The sequence below is a fragment of the Tachysurus fulvidraco genome, chromosome 2 (genome assembly GCF_022655615.1).
Source record: "Tachysurus fulvidraco isolate hzauxx_2018 chromosome 2, HZAU_PFXX_2.0, whole genome shotgun sequence".
Lineage (NCBI taxonomy): Eukaryota > Metazoa > Chordata > Actinopteri > Siluriformes > Bagridae > Tachysurus > Tachysurus fulvidraco.
The window spans coordinates 5,657,660-5,676,873 of record NC_062519.1 but is presented as its reverse complement, the minus strand read 5'-3'; the positions used below and the strand labels follow the sequence as shown (position 1 = coordinate 5,676,873).

The 19,214-nt window shown below is 35.8% G+C and overlaps 2 protein-coding genes across 4 annotated transcripts in view; both read right to left on the bottom strand.

The window, feature by feature from the left end:
- The window catches only part of LOC113656446 (E3 ubiquitin-protein ligase RNF123), a 133,910-nt gene extending 127,327 nt beyond the window's left edge, over positions 1-6,583 (bottom strand). The window contains exons 1-9 of one of the 2 annotated variants that reach the window (XM_027167724.2): positions 6,496-6,583; positions 5,049-5,157; positions 4,528-4,615; positions 2,810-2,889; positions 2,332-2,426; positions 2,158-2,212; positions 1,942-2,027; positions 413-499; positions 222-289 (exon numbers count right to left, since the gene is read on the bottom strand). In XM_027167724.2, the coding sequence (XP_027023525.2) occupies positions 222-289; positions 413-499; positions 1,942-2,027; positions 2,158-2,212; positions 2,332-2,426; positions 2,810-2,889; positions 4,528-4,615; positions 5,049-5,130 (641 nt within the window). In that variant the 5' untranslated portion in view covers positions 5,131-5,157; positions 6,496-6,583. Of the gene's footprint in view, positions 1-221; positions 290-412; positions 500-1,941; positions 2,028-2,157; positions 2,213-2,331; positions 2,427-2,809; positions 2,890-4,527; positions 4,616-5,048; positions 5,158-5,873; positions 6,004-6,495 lie in introns of those variants that run through there. The other variant, XM_047809055.1, reaches the window with a different exon arrangement.
- A 1,158-nt stretch (positions 6,584-7,741) lies between these two features.
- On the bottom strand, positions 7,742-13,149 carry LOC113656553 (telomeric repeat binding factor 2, interacting protein). Of its 2 annotated transcripts, XM_027167867.2 has the most exons (5): positions 12,997-13,149; positions 10,336-11,238; positions 9,760-9,875; positions 8,253-8,594; positions 7,742-8,146 (listed from the first exon to the last, which is right to left on the bottom strand). In XM_027167867.2, the coding sequence occupies exons 2-5, from the start codon at positions 11,222-11,224 to the stop codon at positions 8,009-8,011; spliced, it is 1,485 nt and encodes a 494-aa protein (XP_027023668.2). In that variant the 5' UTR covers positions 11,225-11,238; positions 12,997-13,149; the 3' UTR covers positions 7,742-8,008. The 2 variants fall into 2 exon arrangements, with proteins under 2 accessions (XP_027023668.2, XP_027023667.2); XM_027167866.2 differs by having other exon boundaries at positions 7,742-8,594; positions 12,997-13,148.
- Between the last annotated feature and the right edge of the window lie 6,065 nt (positions 13,150-19,214).

Below are 19,214 nucleotides of genomic sequence, written 5' to 3'. Positions count from 1 at the left end.
CATATTTGAATGTAAAATGTGAATGGTCATTTGCATACAATTAAAATATATTTAAATATGGGCTGTAAATTATATTGTGTATTTTAATAATAAATATTAATGTTTGGAACGCCATAGCTCCACCCACTTTACTACAGGCTAATTTTCTTTTCTTTTCTTTTTTATTGCCTTTTGTGGAAAAGTCGTGATTACAGTGAAATGTAGAGAATTAATTCACTTACAGACAAAAAGTAATTGTTCCTTCATCGAGGTCTATCATGCAGCTAACGATGTCCCCTGCAGCCCACGACTGGACGGAAAAAAAAAACATGTCACAGAGAAGTTTAATAAACATAAAGATGTCCAGTAGGATGTTATGGAGAAACAGCATGTAACCATGCAGCTAAGTCCAGGAAGCAGTGTGGGTTCTCACTTTGCCGTAATTGGTGGTTGTCACGTTCCATTTTCTGACTCGATTACCATCGTACGCATACGAGTCCGGAGTATCTCCAACTCCCTCCTAAAGGAAGAGGTTAATAATCATTGTATTATAATTACCATGTGATACATTTAAAATAATGAAAACAAAATCAAAGAAAAAACAAAAGGACAAAAAAGATCCTGGAGAAAGAAAAAAAAAATCACAGATTGATGTTATTCCAGATGTTGCACAATGTGTGAGCAGAGTGTATGTCTGTTATCAACACTCAGATGATGCCAAGTAAAGCCAGCTGCCCTGGCATCAGCAACATGGCATCTGCTCAAACATGTCAAAAAACATGATAATGTAAGGTCTGGAAAAATACATCTCACGCACACATGAGGCTCTGTACCAGAGAATTCAGATGAAATAAACAAGTGTGCAGATATTTAACGTAAATTAATGTCCTAAAACCTAGAGCCGAAAACTGTCAATAAATAAATAAATAAATAAATAAATACATAAATAAATAAATAAATCTTAAAAATTCTAAATAATACTTCACACATTTTTTAAATGTTTAATTATTTTTGCTTTTTTTTGTATTCATCTTTTTTTTTTTTTATTCTGTTTTAATTCTGATTTTTTTTTTTAAAGCAAACCATTGGAGAAATTACACAAAATAGTGTCTTTCACTAGTTAGCTTGATGTATATTTTATGTATTATGAATAATTAATTAATAAATATATATTTTTATATAATATATATTTTTTATTATAGTTATTTATTATGTCTTTATTGATATTTTGATTTATTTTTGCTTGTTTAAGTTTGAAAAAATTATATACATTACAGAGTTACACATACTGTACACTACACAATAATGCCTTACCTATTAAAGGAACTTGGAAACGAAGTCAACGGATTAGTGACAATTTTAACATTAATATATGTAGATTTTTGAATAAGTTAACACGTATTATCGCAAATAAAATCTCTGTTTCCGACTGGATGTCAGTTGTTTTCAACAGAACATCCAAGAGTTCTTATGGACAATGTACCAGATGATACAGATGTGCTTGGCCACAGATGTGCATACTTAAAAATTAAATATAAACGAAACAAAGACATTAAAAGTTTTGGTCCTTTTGATTTTTTGTTTGTTTGCAGGTTTACATAATACTTTTTTCTCTTTACAGGCATTTTTCTTTTTTCTGCTTTTCTTTTTTTTCTAGGTTCAATTCTCTTCCATTTTGTCCTTCTCTTTGTGTCTCTCTCTATTATCTCCTTATTGTCCTCTGAAGACTGGAGGGTGTATTTTATATATCCACCCGTCTATTTGTTTTACTATACAGTATATGACATCCTATTACAGAACACAATCACACACGCACACACACGCACACACGCACACACACACACATATATGTAGTATGTATGTACAGTATAATTATTAATTACTAAAAAGGTTATTTAGTGCACACATTTTGTACTTCAAACGTGAACACACACACACGCGCACACACAAACACACACACACCTCCTGGTTGAATCTGCAGTTCAGTGTGCACCATCCTATCTGCATCAAACCTTGCGATGAGATCAGGACCTCGTACATCCATTTCCCTGAAAGTGAACACAAAGATTTAAACCCATGCAACGCGTTACAATGACGCTTCAAGGACCCATATACTCTACTACAGAAGCAAAGCTTTACACAACGGTGGTCAAAGCTAGTGCATTAAGTTAGGATTACCTTTGAATACACAGGTTGTAGCCCTTATGGAACTGAAGTTGCTATGACCAATGACCTTAAAAAAAAAAGTTAAAAAAAAAAAAGGATTGTTATAATGGTATCAATAAAATATAACTTTCCTAGTACATTGTTCAGCTCTAACTATAAACCTGAGACAAAATAAATGATTCTTACTCCTAAAAGATCATCATCTACAAATAAAAGGCCTTCGAAACCACTGGTGTGGTCAAGGACAACGGTAGAAGGTCCGAGTCGCCCTTCTGTGTGATCTGTATACAATAAGATGGTTTATATACATCAAGCACAAATGCAAATGAGTAAAAAAAACAATAATAATAATAATAATAATAATAATAATAATAATAATAATAATCCTGATACTGACTAATTTCTTAACATAATTTATACAAAGATATCTAACACAAAACCTAAATTGTAATGAGATGCTATATAAGTAGCTAACGTTTCCCACTTAGCCCAAAACATGTAATATTGACATCCCAGTACAGATCATTCTTAAGTGTAACAGGAAGACTATACTGACTTGATTTGGTGTTTCAAAAATAAATCTCCATCTAAGCACACTAGAGATAAGAATTTACTGATGTACGGCTATTGTGTAAAATACACACAGGAAGTGACTCAGTCTGACCTGGACTGTCCTCAGCAGGCTCGTCCTCGCACAGCAGCTTCTCCAGGTGAGCGCTGAGGTCCTGGAACGTCAAGGGTTTTCTGAAAAAGATAAGAAAAGTCATCAGGGTCGTTCCTACGCTCGGCGGACGTTTATAGCTTACAATCTGTAGCTAAAATGATCGGCCGGATACAATGCTATGATATCGGTACTATTATATATTATGCCACAATACGCTTAATTATTTTTATAGAACATAAGAAACATAATACAAAAAGTTTAATATAACATAATTCTAAATTGTGTCATTTATTTATCCTCTCAGGGAGTTTTTCCTTGCCACAGTATAGTATTCTTATTTTATTTTAAATTCATTATTTCTAAATTAAATTTAAACTTTATTTGTATGTATTCATTATTCATTTTATCCTTTTTTTATTCTTCTTATTATATATATATATATATATATATATATATATATATATATATATATATATATATATATATATATATGTATTACTGTTTTTTCTCTTCTGTTTCTACACTTCTGTAAAGCTGCTTCGAGACAATGTGAATTGTTAAGGTGCTATACAAATAAATTGAATTTGAATTTGTTGCCGGATCAGCGACAGCGACTTCACACAGCGACTTCATTTCTATTTCTGACAGTCAGCTTTCTCCAAAGATCCCATCATGCTCTATCTATAGAGCCGCAACTGGTAATCCGAGCCCTGCGCTGGACCCTGAACAAGACCCCCTGCGCCAAATTGCATTCTGCCACCTGCCATGCCTCTGAAGAACTGAAGTGTATGAAATAAAAACAGTTAAGCTTCATATTAATGAATTTCCTTCTATGTAAATTTACAGAATTTCCAGACTAACGAGATTTTATTAAATACCAAATTTCTTGTTTAAAGGCTCATGATGCCAATTTGTTCATATCCAGCTCGATTAGTGAGACTCAGTATGAGCCAGAACCTCAAGGAGATCACAAGTTTATGATCTAAGAAATTAACACTAAATTAATCAAACTCCACGATAGACGCAGAAAATTACGATTTTTCAAAATTGAAGCAGATTTTCCACAGATTTCATGTAAAACACGTTGTATGACATCATCATGCATTTAAAGCTCTCATACAATCCAGTGAACATGAGTATAGCTATTATATAAAGTCTATATATATGTGTGTGTGTGTGTGTGTGTGTGCGTGTGCGTGTGTGTGTGTGTGTGAAAAGGTGAAAAACTATTTAAAAAAAAATAAAAATAATAAAAAACACATAAAAAACACAAAACTATTTTGGACACAACAATCTCCAAAAATCTCTTCGTAATCCTCATCAACATTTGTTCCAATATAAATATTTATGTATAAATTTCTTCATATTCAGTCTGATAAATCAAGGCCAATTTAAGACTTTTAAACTCTAAATGAATAAATGCACAGGTTGTTTTAATCCGTGTGCTCTCCCACCAAGAAATGTTTCAGTAGTATGCGCTTTAGATGGTAGCTTAGTGATTAAGTTGTTGGACTAATGATCAGAAGGTCATGAGTTTGAATCCCAGGTCCACTAAGCTACCACTGATGGGCCCCTGAACAAGGCCCTTATACCTCAGTTGCTCAACTTGTATAAAATGAGATACAAACGTAAGTCGCTCAGGATAAGGCCGTCTGGCAAATGCCGTAAATGTAAATGTAAAAACATAGACCAGAAATCTGAAGGCAACTTTTTTTAACCTGTAGGTTGCTGATGCTGGAGCCTGTTTACTGGAGGCAGGAAAGACCCGGTGCAGGTAGTCGCTCAACAACTTCTCATTCACAATCCCTATAAACCCAAGAAACCAAACACAAGTCAACTGTAGTCATCATGTTAAGGCAGGACTCCACGAATGAGGAATTAAAATACATCATTTGCATATTTTATAAAAGCATGTGCAGATAAAGTCTAAAGAAGAAATGGGTTTTAACTGGATGGCACATGGACACTAAATAAGTTTTTTAATTTTTCTGACGTGTTGGATAGTTAGGAAAAAGCTTCATAAAAGATAGATTTTCTTTCATGTTTATCTCATCCTGAGAAGTTTATTGGTGTATTTTTACACTATTAGCTTAAATTTTATCATGTATTAAGAAAATTTCAAGACTTTAACACAATCTTCTTGTTTTTTTTTCAATCTCGTGTTAAGTCTAATTAAGTATATTCTCAGTACATCAATTTTTTAAAAAGTCATTCATTATACAGAGTGAATCGTTCTTACCTGCAGATTTGGGTTTGTCTGCGTCTGATGCCAGGCGATAATTCCGTCGGGTCAGGGCTGTACCACCCCCCTTTGAACTCATACTGCCACTTTAAAATAGACCTCAGTTCTGATACACACACGCACACACCAGAAAATCAAAACAAGCGATAACTATTCAGATATGTATCTGATACTGATTTATAACATTGTTATAACATTGTAATGCTCGAAAGAGATACTTTTCTTGATTATATTGATTATGATACAAGGCACCAATCACGTCATGCACGTGAATTATTTATAAGCACTTTTTTTGCACAAAGACTGACCAACTTCAAGCTTCAGTCAATCCTGAAAGCAGTTAACAAATCAGAACTCCCAATATTTTTCCTGATTTAAAAACATGTTGCATGGCTCCTGGTGCTGAAAACAGTTATCTGAATAATCTTTCCAAATCCGTAAGACATTTCAATCTCATCTGAATTAAATTCAACCAAGAAATTACAGATGAAACCTTATTTCTTGTACAGTTATTCCAAAAACAAATATTTGTTTTATTATTAATAACATTATATGAGTAAATACATTAAACCTGTAGAAAACGTTTCTTTTATGTTATTTAATTTCAACAACTAATAAATTGTTTGCATTTCATTTTTAACTGAATTATTCCTTTTAGAAATTACCACCATATAAATCACACATTTCTAAAAGCAAAAATCAGCTGTAATACATAACCCAGCAAAAAGCTTGAACATTATTCTCAGTATATAACAATATAAACTAAGAGTAAAACAACATACTGATGTTGCTATGATCAAAACTAATGAACATTATATTTACTTCAGCCTTCAGATGTTTTAAACAATCATTGTCTTTTCCTGAAATTGCTCCGATCACTATTAAATCTTGCATTCAATATAAAAACATGTTTACGTTCTGTTTACATGTGTTGTTGCCAAATCATTATCAGTCGACACTCGCTGTATTTCTCCTACCCGCATTCCGACACCTGCGCAATGACTGGCTACTCACATCCCGCCCTCTGCGCCCTGATTGGATAGCGTTGCACAAATCCAAGCATGATTGAGTGGAAAAGTGTACCAGCCAATCACAACGCAGGAGGCGGGGTTACTCCAAAACGATTGGGAAAACAAATCATAAAAGATAGCTCGAGTACCAAAGCTTAAGTAATCTATACAGTTCCTGCACGTTAAACTTAGCAACAGCTACTGTAGTGAGATTGTGCACGAATCGGATAATGCAGTTTAATTAAAATATGAGCAAATTAAACAATAATATCGAGCTCGCGCATGCATCAGTACAGGGCTAACATTATTTGACAGTGACAGCAGAAGCTCTGCTCAGTTACACTTCCATATTAAAGCAGAAATAAATAGATACACAGACCTAACAGAGCTGAAATTGGTGTTAATTACCCACAAATAAATGCGGTGCTCGTTACCTGTTTTGGTTACAGGACTTCCCTTCTTTAAATTTTGCCAAGAGTAGCTTTCACTGCTGGATAAACGAGTCCAAACTACGGAGAGCTGACAGAGTCAAAAAACTGACGTCCTTAGAAATGCCGAATTTCAAATCGCGCTTAGAAATCTATTATGAGAAATTATGATAAATCCATTAACTTTAACTTTTTTTTAGTTTAAACATGCACTTTTCTACATGGCGATCAACCACCAGCTGATATCAATGCAGTCGGATTTTTACCCCTCACTTTCTCTATCTCTACCTAAAGACAGCGATGCAGCAGCACTTTAGTGATTTGAGCTCTCTCACCTATCTATTTTTCAGTAAAGTTCAGAAGTATATCACAATGAGAAGTTCCACTGTGAATAGGGATGATGCTGAATGTGATGTTGATGGTGGTAATCGCATCAACGTCATCCCTATTCACAGTGGAACTTCTCATTGTGATATAATTCTGAACTTCACTGAAAAGTGAAGAGACTGAAAAAAGACTGAAAAAAGCAGCTCTTTTGTTTTTAGGCACTATCAGAGATGCCCATGTTATAATTAATACACCAGTCACTGTGTTAGAATTTTTCCTGTCAAATCGGTGCAGTGAATTAAATTAGCAGTGATTACTAAAGACACCGTAAATATTTCAATAAGCATATTTAAAGTATTTCTGGGCAGAGGTGGGAGTAAGTTACACATATCCAAGTCACAAGTAAGTCTCAAGTCATGAATGTCAAAGTCAAGTCGAGTCTTTTTTTAATATTTTTCAAGCAAGTCTCGTCTCAAATTTGCGATTTAAGTCTGACTCGAGTCAAGTCATATGACTCGAGTCCCCCATCTCTGTTTCTGGGTGCCACTCTCCTTTAATAGGAAATATCTAAAAGTGTAATTCGAACCAATTGTTCGAACCAATTATTGTTGCATGGTAATAAAATATGTAATGAAAGGGGTTCAAATGAGAAATCACATCAGATTGGGTAAAAACTCCAGGCTGGGTTTAAGTGCACAGACATATAATATTAAATACAATTAAATTAATTTAAAAAAATAAAATAAAATTAACATTAACTACTGGGGGGGGGAGGAAATCAAGCATGGGATTTTTTTTCTGGTGTAGTAATAAGCAAGGTTGTTAATGCTTTAAGCTTTTTTTTCTTGATTTTTTTTTCTTTGCTTTCATTTTCAAATATTTTATTGTTTATGCAAGTCACAGGAAAAAAGTACATTGACGATGCTGAAAATAAAATGCCATTTAATCCACAGTTTGTAAGATGCCGACACTTTGGATGATAAAATATATTTTATTTTGCTGTTTTCAAAACAGTCATTAAAAAAAGCATTTTGTTGACTTAAAATCATTTGCTTACAACAGATTCACATGTTGATAATCACAATAATCGAGTAAATGTGGTCTGTAGCAATTGAAAAGGGTTAAAATCATTTCAGTCTGTGGGGGATTACTGACATGTCACAGCTCTTTTTTTAATGCTATAAGTCTGCATTCAGAAAAGCTGCTCTCTTGGAAACTTCTTCGGGTCCATATTTCTCGCCAAGCCTCTCAGACTCGAATGAATCGGCTGAAAGTAGCATTTCGTCATCGTGCCGAGTCCAGATGGGCCCATGAACTTCGGGATCATAACCTTCACGTAAAAACGACAGAGCCATAGTGACATCACCACTGGCTTTTAAGAGCGCCTTCATGACATCAACCAAGTCTTTCTTAGATTCCTGCATCAACCTAACTACCTGTTGTTTTGTCTCTAACAGGCTCTGAGAGGACTGATCTTCCTCAGACGGCTGGCTGAGCTCCTCCTGGGACTCCTGCTGAAAGAGGAACATGTGAGCATTGGACACAATGGGTAGAGCATCACTGCTGCTGGGACCAGCGTCATCGTCCTCTGACTCCGGGGTTCTCCTGTGGTATTGTGCAGCTGGTGCAGGCTCTTCTGCCTCTTTAGGATGCTCGGAATTTGCTTCCTGTTCCCTTACAGCTCTTTCACGTGCTGCCATGATCTGAGATTCATCAGTATCTGAGACATTAATGACTGAATCCTGACTCAGAGGCCGGCCTTCCTGACTGCCATCGGTCTGAAAGGGGAAAAAGTTACGTCGTTAACTAGAAATGATCAGCAAGGAAGACTGTTGGAAAAGAAAAGCCAAGACTTCTAGATAATTGCTAAGCAAGTTTACAAGCTGTGATATCTGCAAAAGAGAGTGTTATTAAGTTCTGGCCTATTATAGTGTCCATACTCATACCACAAATACCAGTTTTGTATTTTGTACGTTTGTTATATAGAAAGTAACGGTGTCCTGATGGTCCAGAGTCAGGATCCCGCACTCTCATTGCCGTAGGGAATCGAACCCAAGCCGCAGCAATGAGAGTGCGGGTTTAATGAGGTTAACGAGTAAAGTAAAGGTATTGAATTGATTCGGTATGACCTTTTAAAACAGGAAGTGATTAATTTTCATTACGGTCAACACAATTTAACTTTAGATTTTAAACAAACTTAATGGGAGATTAGTTATCTCCACATGTCAGGAGGATGAAAGCTTTGATACGGCAGATTCTGAAGGTGAGCATGTGTTCAGTTTCAGCTTGTGGGTGTTTTAGGCTTTTTTTTTCCGACTCGGAATGAGAGGTTTGCATCAGGAAGGGCATCCAGATCGAACCTGCGGACCAGGTGAGCCGCTGTGGCGACCTCGAACAGCCGAAAGAACATCATCAAATAGAAAGTATCTATGTATTAACATTTGTATTAACATTTGCAAAGAATGTGATATCAGTCCCCTCAGTATTTCTCCGGGTATTTTTTTGTGATTGCTGCAGCCAAAAATGCTTGATTTTGAGGTTTAATTTTTTTCCAAAGAATTGCATGAACAGCATTCTTCCTTTAAGCTCCTACCAGTGAAGACACAAATGTAACGACTTTCTATAATAGCTGTCCTTGTGTTCAACACAATTTAAATCGAAGAGGGCTTTGTCTTGTACTGTATAACACCAAGTCCTGGCAAGGATTTGTAGAAAATCTGTAATAATTCTGAAAAACTGTAAGCATCGCAAAATCACAAAATCCTGGAGGGTCTGATTTAATAGTTGGTCTTAATATTTTTATGGAAAAAAATCGCCAACGTTTGTGAGGGGTGACAAAACCTTTCAATGCAACTGTAACTGTATGTAAAATTGTTCACAGATGTTATATCTTTTTTTTTTTAAAAAAAACAAAACAAAAAAAAACAGAATTAAAGATTGTACCACTTGAGAGTCTTCAAATTCTCTGGCAGCTTTCTGGAGTATGCTGAACGCAGAGGGTTTTTCAGGTGCGTGACTTTTTTGCTTCTCGCTGGGAGGTGATGGCCGATCATTTGGTCCTGAATGAAAAATAATAATAAAAAGATAAATAAATAAATAATGTGATACCAGCATGAATAAATGTAGAGGGTAAAAATAAACCAGTAAATCTGAACTCTTGAGTATTTTTCGACGTAGCCTCTGGCCATGACACGTACAGTGTGTGTATGAGCTCCACACTGCGTAAAGAACAGAAAACTGCCGAGATTGTTTATGTAAAAGGAACAAATGCTTCTATTAACTTTTCAGGCTTTATGTACAGACGGGTAAAAATAAGTCACCCTTCGCTCTGAGGTACCGAGGTATCCTTCAAGACTATTGGTTGGATTACGGTGTTACAGCTAATTTTGAAAGACTTCTTAAAATCTTCTTGAAAAATCTGTGTTCGAATGACGCTTGTTGCACTTCCGTCTTTTATGAATTCATTCATTTTAGAATTACTATTTTACTCCTATGATATTAATCGGAGTAAATCTTTACCAGCTGTCGTGTTCTCCACTAGTGTGTCCGTGCCCATTCTGGCTCTTTTTGGTGAGCCTTCAGGCTGCTCACTGTCACACTGTTGCTGTTGCTCTGACTCATCAACATCAGTCTCTTTCCTCACTTCGTCTGTGATTTCTGAGTCAGGTTCCTGAGGTGTTTCTTCAGGTGAAGTTCGGAGTTCTGGTTGTTCTGATTCTCCTTCCTCATTGCTTACTTGTGTGTCGTCTGAATCAGAAGACAAAACTAACGCTGCTTTCTTTTTGGGTGTCTTCTTTGGCGTATGCTGAGAGGTATTATCCTGAGGAGAGGAGCTCTCTTTCCGTAGGCTAACTTTCTTTTTTTTCACAGGGGTTTTCTGTTGCAGCTTATGCTGCAGGTGCTTTAGAAACCGGTCCTTCATGGACTGCCAGCTATGATTGGTGATGTGCTGATGCTCCATTTGCTGCCAGATCCGGTTGCCTTTTACTTCTTTCTGATGCTTGGCGATGAAATTTAAGATGGCCGTGTCATCTTCAAGCGAGTATCCCAGGCGTCCCGTAGCATGCCGTTTCCGTGACGCGGCCCTTGTCTGGACGGGCTGTAAACTGTTGAACCTGTAGCTTTCTATGTCTAACTGCTGGTTCTGCGCCACACAGTCATGAATGTACTGAGTGGAGATGTAAAAATGGCCAGCAGCTCCTACAGCAGCAGTGATGTCCCTGGGATCCGCTAACAAAATGGCGTTGGGCTCCTGAGTCCGACAGACGACTCCTCCGCCGTTCGATATTAAAGGCTGAAGCTGCACTTTGATGGGACCGGGCCTTATAAAGAAGCGCATAGGTTCACCTTTAACATTCAGGAATAAGACTGCTGATGTGGCAGAAGATTCATTTTTAATAACCGACATCGTTCACCTCAGACCTGAAAAATAAAAAATAAATAAATAAATTAAAACGAGGCGAATTTTTTTAACCTCGATTTATTACAGAATTTCAAAAAATATAATAATGTGAATGTAATAAAAAAAATTATGTAAAAATGTTTCATAACCGTATTATTTTAGACTATTTTGAACTGTAAACTAACAATTTTAAGAACAATTTTGCAAAATAATAAGATGGAATGTAAAGGTTATTAGAAGGTGTGCTATTAATGTACACCACAGAAATTAGATCATATAAATTAGCAAAATTAAATACAGGATTTATTCTCGTGACTCAGCTGTATGCTGTAGACTTTTTTCCTGTTTTCTATATTTTTCTTTTCCAGTGATGAGAGCTCCCAGGTTTATATTAATGCATTGAATATAGTGTTTTGTTTTTTATTAATGTATTGAATATAGTGGTTATATTATATATATGTACACACAAGTGTAATCTGAGATGCTGTGATGTGATGTTCTAATGGATATTGGTCTTTGTTTTTATGTTATTTTCCAGATCCTTTTGTTTTTCTTATTTTTAAGTGATGGTGAGCCAAAGAAAAATTTCCACCTTGGTGGACAATAAAGGCATACAATACAATATATATATATATACACACATATATATATATATATAAAAAATATTGTGCAAAAGTTTTAGGCAGGTGAGAAAAAATGCTGTACGCAAAGAATGCTTTCAATAATAATAGAAGTGCTAAACGTTATTTTCATAAATGAACAAAATGCAGTGAATGAACAAAAAAGAAATCTAAATCAGATCAATATTTGCTGTGACCGCCCTTTGCCTTCAAAACAGCAGCAGTTCTTCTAGGTACACTTGCACACAGTTTTTGAAGGAACTCGGCCGGTGGGTCGTTCCAAACATCTTGGAGAACTAACCACAGATCTTCTGTGGATGTCGGCTTTCTCACATCCTTCTGTCTCTTCATGTAATCCCAGACACACTGGATGATGTTGAGATCAGGGCTCTGTGGGGGTCGTGCCATCGCTTCATGCTGGTTTGAAGGCAAAAACTAGTAACACTAAATATTGATCTGATTTAGATTTTTCTTTTGTTTGCTCACTTTGCATTTTGTGAATTGACAGAAATAAACACTCATTATTTATATTTCTGAAAGCATTCTTTGTTTACAACATTTTTTCACACCTGCCTAAAACTCTTGCACAGTACTATATATATATATATATATATGTGTGTGTGTGTGTGTGTGTGTGTGTGTATGTATGTAATGAGTTATATGTTAATGTATAACTTGAGAATGAGAAGATGTTTGTATTTTAATCTCATGTGTCTGTTTTCTACCAGTCTGAGGTAAAGCTGTAAGTGTCGGAAGCCAGACGTTTAAAGTGTCTGGTGTTTGTGTATCAGGACAGTCTGTACAGGGCGTTTTTATAGCTGCTGTAATGCAAACAATAACTAAATAAATACAGGTATAAAACTTATAACGTGTCATTTGCTGCTGCAGTAGAACAGGAATAAAATGCTTCTGGACGTGATGTTGTAAAATAATCCTCTTCAGTGATATGAGTCACTTTACTCAACATTAGTGTTGATTATTTTGCTCAGTAATTATATTAGCATTAGCTCAACAGGGCAAAGGTGTGAGAATAACGACTGATTTACACGTCACGTGAATAGCTAACTAATAATAACTGTGAAAATCTAGATCTGTAAATAAACGCACAATCCACACAGTAGCCGCTGTTTAAATAACATATTAATAAAATACCGTTACCTTTGTTTATGTTTCAATGTGTTGGACTTTGTGGAGAGGAGTGAAGCAAATAAACAACAACCGGCATGTCAAATTAAAAGTCACAAGACGTCGAAGTTTGTGATACGAAATAGAAATGTCAAATATAGCAGAAGATTCATCAAGAGGACATCGAAATAAAGATGGAGTGACTCCAAGAGTCCTGTTGTGATGTGTGGGCTCCCAAGCAGGGATTTCTTACACAAGGCCTAATTATTTTGATTTCCAAACCAAATAAAGACACTTTAATCTTAGACAATTTATCTACTTACTATTATGTATATATTAAAAAATATATTAACGCATATATAAAGTTATACATATCAATTTTAATACATGTTAATATTTTTCGCAAAATAAGACTCTTATTTTGGCATTATGAAAGTTGTGTGAGAGATCGATCGCTGCTTCACTTTTTAAAAGACCGCCAAATTGTAGCCGGAAGTTAGACAGACAGACAGACAGACAGACAGACAGACAGACAGACAGACAGACAGACAGACAGATAGATAGATAGATAGATAGATAGATAGATAGATAGATAGATAGATAGATAGATAGCGTATTTAATAGTGCCGTAAGTATGCCATAATGTTACTATAGTAAAAGAAGGTGACGTTAGAGTCCAATGTAGTTGAGGGCGGGGCCTATTTGTGACACGACAATACCGAGATTTGGCCACTAGATGGCGACCTAGGGTTTTTTGTTTTTGTTTTTTTCCTGCTTTCCAGTCTGATTAATAACTTATAAGGCAAAAGAATTTAAAATTTTAAAGAAATTCAAAATGAACCAAGGTTTTCCACAAAGATCACAAAATTACTTAAAACGATTACTAGAGTGTATTTTCTAAATTTTACCACATTCTAAATAAGGCAGGATTGGTTTAGTGTTGTACTGAATACGTAAACTCTAATGACTGATTTTATCCTAACATTAATAAATAGATAGATAGATAGATAGATAGATAGATAGATAGATAGATAGATAGATAAAGCAAATTTTAAAAAATACATAGCCATGACATTGGATTATAAGTAATGGATTATTAGCAAATTTGACATTATTATGTTTTATCATAAGGTTACTTTGATTATATTTAACTAAGTGACCCCAAAGTAAATGCAAGAAATGATTAATTATTATAAATAGAATCTAATTTTCTTAATCTGTGGGCGACTGGATGTGAGATGGAAATATCCAGATCCACTCTGGATGGGTCACCTGGGTATCAATCGCACATGCTAGCAGTATTAGAGAAGCCACTTTGTTCCACATGCATACAGGAAACAAACTGTACACAGACCGAACCTGGGAATCTGGTTCGCTTCTGGCTCAACAACGTTACAGCCTCATTCACGTTACTAGCCTTCCTGCACATCTAATATTTCTTCTGTTGACATTGTAACCCAAATGGACTTTTCAGGACACTAATGATATTATGCAATTTAAGCCACAGCTTTTGATTAACAACCTCATATAACCTAAACTAATTCATTAACATATATTTCAGCTTTTACTTGTGCAAGCAGCAGTATCGAGGCAGCTGTTTATGACCTGCTTTATTTCTAGGCTGCATTCTTAAAACCCAGTAGTCTATTAATCAATGCAATACAGAGCCTCGTTCCAAATATTCATGCTTGGGTTTTGATTATGAGCCTGCAATAACATCACGCTTTCAGCCTCACCATCTTCACTGAGTGCTTTTTCTATACGAAACATAACAGTCCAGGTCCAAGTCCTCCAGCTGGACTAGCGATCATGTCTGGACTCTGGACTCTGAAGTGTTTCAGTCGCAGCGCAGACAAAGTTGCCCATTATGTGGGCTTGTTGATGTTGGCCGTGTGCTCTTTGGGCTTGTGTTAAGCCGAGTGAGAATGACACAGTCACATGACTAAATATTTTAAGCTTTACAAGTAACACAGGTAATAAACTGTGAGTTTCATAGTAGCAAAAGGTAAGACATTAGTTTTGGAAATCCATGTAGTGCTCAGTGATCTTCATAAATCAGAGCTTTCACTAACATGAATGAAATAATATAGGGTACAGAGACCATCTAAGATTAATGTTAGTCCTAATGTTACACATAGCTCATCAAATCAAATAAATAGGATGGGATCAGAACTTTGACCATGGACTTAAACCATTTTGATGGAAAGCAATACTTAGTATTGTAAGCACTTTCATTTTCAACAAACCATCTAATATATGCTGCCTTTTCAGAAATGCTAAGATTAACACAAATCCTGTTTTTAAAGTAATAAAGAAATGCAATTTTAATGCAATCTTGAGACACAATAAAACAGGATTAAATTATTATTATTATCTCCTAGCCAGCTCTCCCCTCTATCAACCAATGAAAGATACTGACCAGGGAGGCTAGAGCTTCCTATGAGAAACAGAAACTACCTCGCATCATTTTGAGCAGCATACACACACTCTTTCGATCTGCCCTCTTCTTCATACTGTACATGAACTCACAGACGCCCACAACTGACCACTGCTTACAGCTTAATTTAGATAGACCAGGGGATGTGAGGTCATGGTACTGTAGTTTTAGGCATTGGAGCTGTTTGATATAATACTTATTTGTTGCAGAATGAATAAGCAGGATGTATTTTAAACCACATCAGTGTTGACTTGTCAAATCTGATCATTAACAGCACCTTGGTCAGGTTTTAATGCTTGTTGTTTCTATAGACGCCTGAGATAGGCAGAGGCACAGGCTCCCATTGACCCGAGAATGAGTGAATGAATGCATGAATGTTTCGATAGATAGATAGATAGATAGATAGATAGATAGATAGATAGATAGATAGATAGATAGATAGATAGATAGATAGATAGATAGATAGATAGATAGATAGATAGATAGATAGATAGATTCATTCATTCATTCATTCATTCATTCATTCAATTATTTTCTACCGCTTATCCGAACTTCTCGGGTCACTGGGAGCCTGTGCCTATCTCAGGCATCTATAGAAACAACAAGCATTAAAATAAACACCTGACCAAGGTGCTGTTAATGATCGGATTTGTAAGATCAAAAGCTTGCGAGGAGGACTGCACATCCAAAAACCCGAAAAATTATTAGGGTGCTTGTGCTGGGCAACAAATAATCAACGAAAAAGCAACAGAAGAAGCCCGCACACTGATAAACTGCTCCAATAAATTTAATGGTGCAACTTTTCGACCATCAGGTCTTCGTCAGGCACCATGACGAAATCTGAATGCATGATCAGATTTGACAAGTCAGCACTGATGTGGTATATAATACATCCTGCTAATTAATTCTGCAACAAATAAGCATCGTATCAAACAGCTTCAATGCCTAAAACTACCATGACCTCACATCCCCTGGTACCAAATTCATGTTTAACTTTTATTTCAAGTCCTTACAATTAATCAAACACATTCTCTTTGTACTATGCTCTCTGCTTAAAATAACCTATTTCATTCGTTCCTTATCTTTTTTCCAGACCCAAAGCATTTTTCTATGATGATGAAATGGGCACAGAATGTATGAAAATAGCTGGGATATTTACAGGACTTGTGTAAACACTCCAGTTTATTCCTCGCAGTTCAGCTTTTCCTCAAATAGAAATGTGGTCGAAGGAAGTATCAAGGCTTTGCTAAGTGCTCGTTGCCAACTGCTGTGAAATCACAAATTCTTCTGTCTTAATGTCTTTATGGGCTGGTAGTAAAAATGTAACTCTATGCCAAACAACACACACTCAGACTGAAGCGTTACTGATTTAACCCTCTGATGAAACACCACCATGTTGTCCTTGTACTTTAAGGGTTTTCTAAGGGTTCTCTGGTTTTCTTCCCAGTCCAAAGACGTGTTATCTATAAATTGTCCACAGAGTGTGTGTGTGTGTGTGTGTGTGTGTGTGTGTGTGTGTGTGTGTGTGTGTGTGTGTGTGTGTGTGTGTGTCTATCTATCCATCTATCTATCCTTTCAACCATCTAGCTATCTGTCTGCCTGTCCACCTGTCTATCTATCTATCTATCTATCTATCTATCTATCGATCTATCTATCTATCTATCTATCTATCTATCTATCTATCTATCTATCTATCTATCTATCTGTCTATCTTTCCACCCATCTATCTATCTATCTATCTATCTATCTATCTATCTATCTATCTATCTATCTATCTATCTATCTATCTATCTTTCCACCCATTCATCTATCTATCTATCTATCTATCTATCTATCTATCTATCTATCTATCTATCTATCTATCTATCTATCTATCTATCTATCTATCTATCTATCCTTTCAACCATCTATCTATCTATCTATCTATCTATCTATCTATCTATCTATCTATCTATCTATCTATCTATCTATCCTTTCAACCATCTATCTATCTATCTATCTATCTATCTATCTATCTATCTATCTATCTATCTATCTATCTATCTATCTATCTATCCAACCATCTAGCTATCTGTCTGCCTGTCCACCTATCTATCTATCTATCTATCTATCTATCTATCTATCTATCTATCTATCTATCTATCTATCTATCTATCTATCTATCTATCCAACCATCTAGCTATCTGTCTGTCTGTCCACCCGTCTATCTATCTATCTATCTATCTATCTATCTATCTATCTATCTATCTATCTATCTATCTATCTATCTATCTATCTATCTGTTTTATATTTATTTTATAAAGGCCTGAACTGTTCTCTGAAGCTTTGAGGGACTCTCACTGCCTTTGAGATGTTATTATCCTCCTGAAGATTTATGAGTCTCTATAATCAGATCCATGACTTGTTTTGAATGTTGTTTTGTTCTGTGGACAACGTCGACCATAAAGCTGGACCTCACAGAGAGCCGGATTTTTACTCACATGAAATACCAGGTGATTCTTCTCCAATTTCCGAAACAGGTGTTGGGAACATGAAGAAACTGAGCGAGTTGGCAAGATTTTCTTTTTACACCTGATCAAAGTAAGCAGTGTAATTACATAAAGAATAAAATAAAAACTTTTGCAAGGCTAGAGAAATGAAATGCCAAGTTTTTTTTTTTTTGCCGCTCTCTCAAACATAATAATACCTTTTTTTATTTTCTGCCCGTCTGTGTAGTTACTCAGCAGGCTGAACAGGTTTGCTAATGAAAGGTCTTGTTGGATGTGTTAATGTCTACTGAGGACATCTGGAGAAGGAACATGTTCAAGCAAGCAGAGACAGAAACTGGTCCTGAAGATCCGCTTTTTATGTGTTTATCTAAAAAAAAAAAGAACATCTAGCAGGAAGTTAAATGAACTCGTTCATCTTCAGGGAATCAATCTAGCGTAAGTTCTAATTCTACTGTGGTTTAAAATAAAAATGATATCAGCCCATTTTGATATGTTAGCATTTCTGTAGTAACAAGTGTCCACTCTGTTAGTGCTTGGCAACAACCAGATGTAAAGCTTTAACTAACACACAGTCGACACGCGCGGTCTTCAGGATGGAAGGGTTTGTGTTTGATGTTTCTCTCTAACAAGATTAACTGTGTTTACCTTAAGAAAAGAGGGAAAAAAGGCAGGAAGGCAGGTGTGGAAATGTTTGTTTATAGATTTGTTAACATTTCATTCATTTACGGTATTTGGTAGACACTATTACACCAAGTGACTTACATTTTGAGGGTTAAGTGCCTTGATTAGGGGCCCCAGCAGTGGCAGCTTGGTGGCCCTGGGATTCCAACTCACAACCTTCTGACCAGCAGCCCAACACCTGAACACCTGAGCTGCCACATACCACACATGACAATGTGAAGTTTCAGGGATGTAAAAAAAAAATAATAAATAAAAAAAGACAAAATTCTTTCATTAAAAAAATAAAGAAAGAAAGAAAAATAATGATCAGACTTTAGCAAGTGGATGGATATTTGGGTTGTATCTCTGGGACTGGTGATTCAATCCATTACACAAGGCAAAACACACACACACACACACAAGTCAACCACAGGAACCTGGAAAAAACCCTGAAGACAAAAAGACGTGAGTTATAGGCTGGTGAATGTGTGTTTGAGAGAGTGTGTGTGTGTGGTGTGTGTGTGTGTGTGTGTGTGTGTGTGTGTGTGTGTGTGTGTGTGTGTGTGTGTGTGTGTGTGTGTGTGTGATGGAGATATGAGTAACTTAATTAATTAGTTAAAACTGTAATATGGCATTAAATACTAAATCATGTATAAACCATAAAT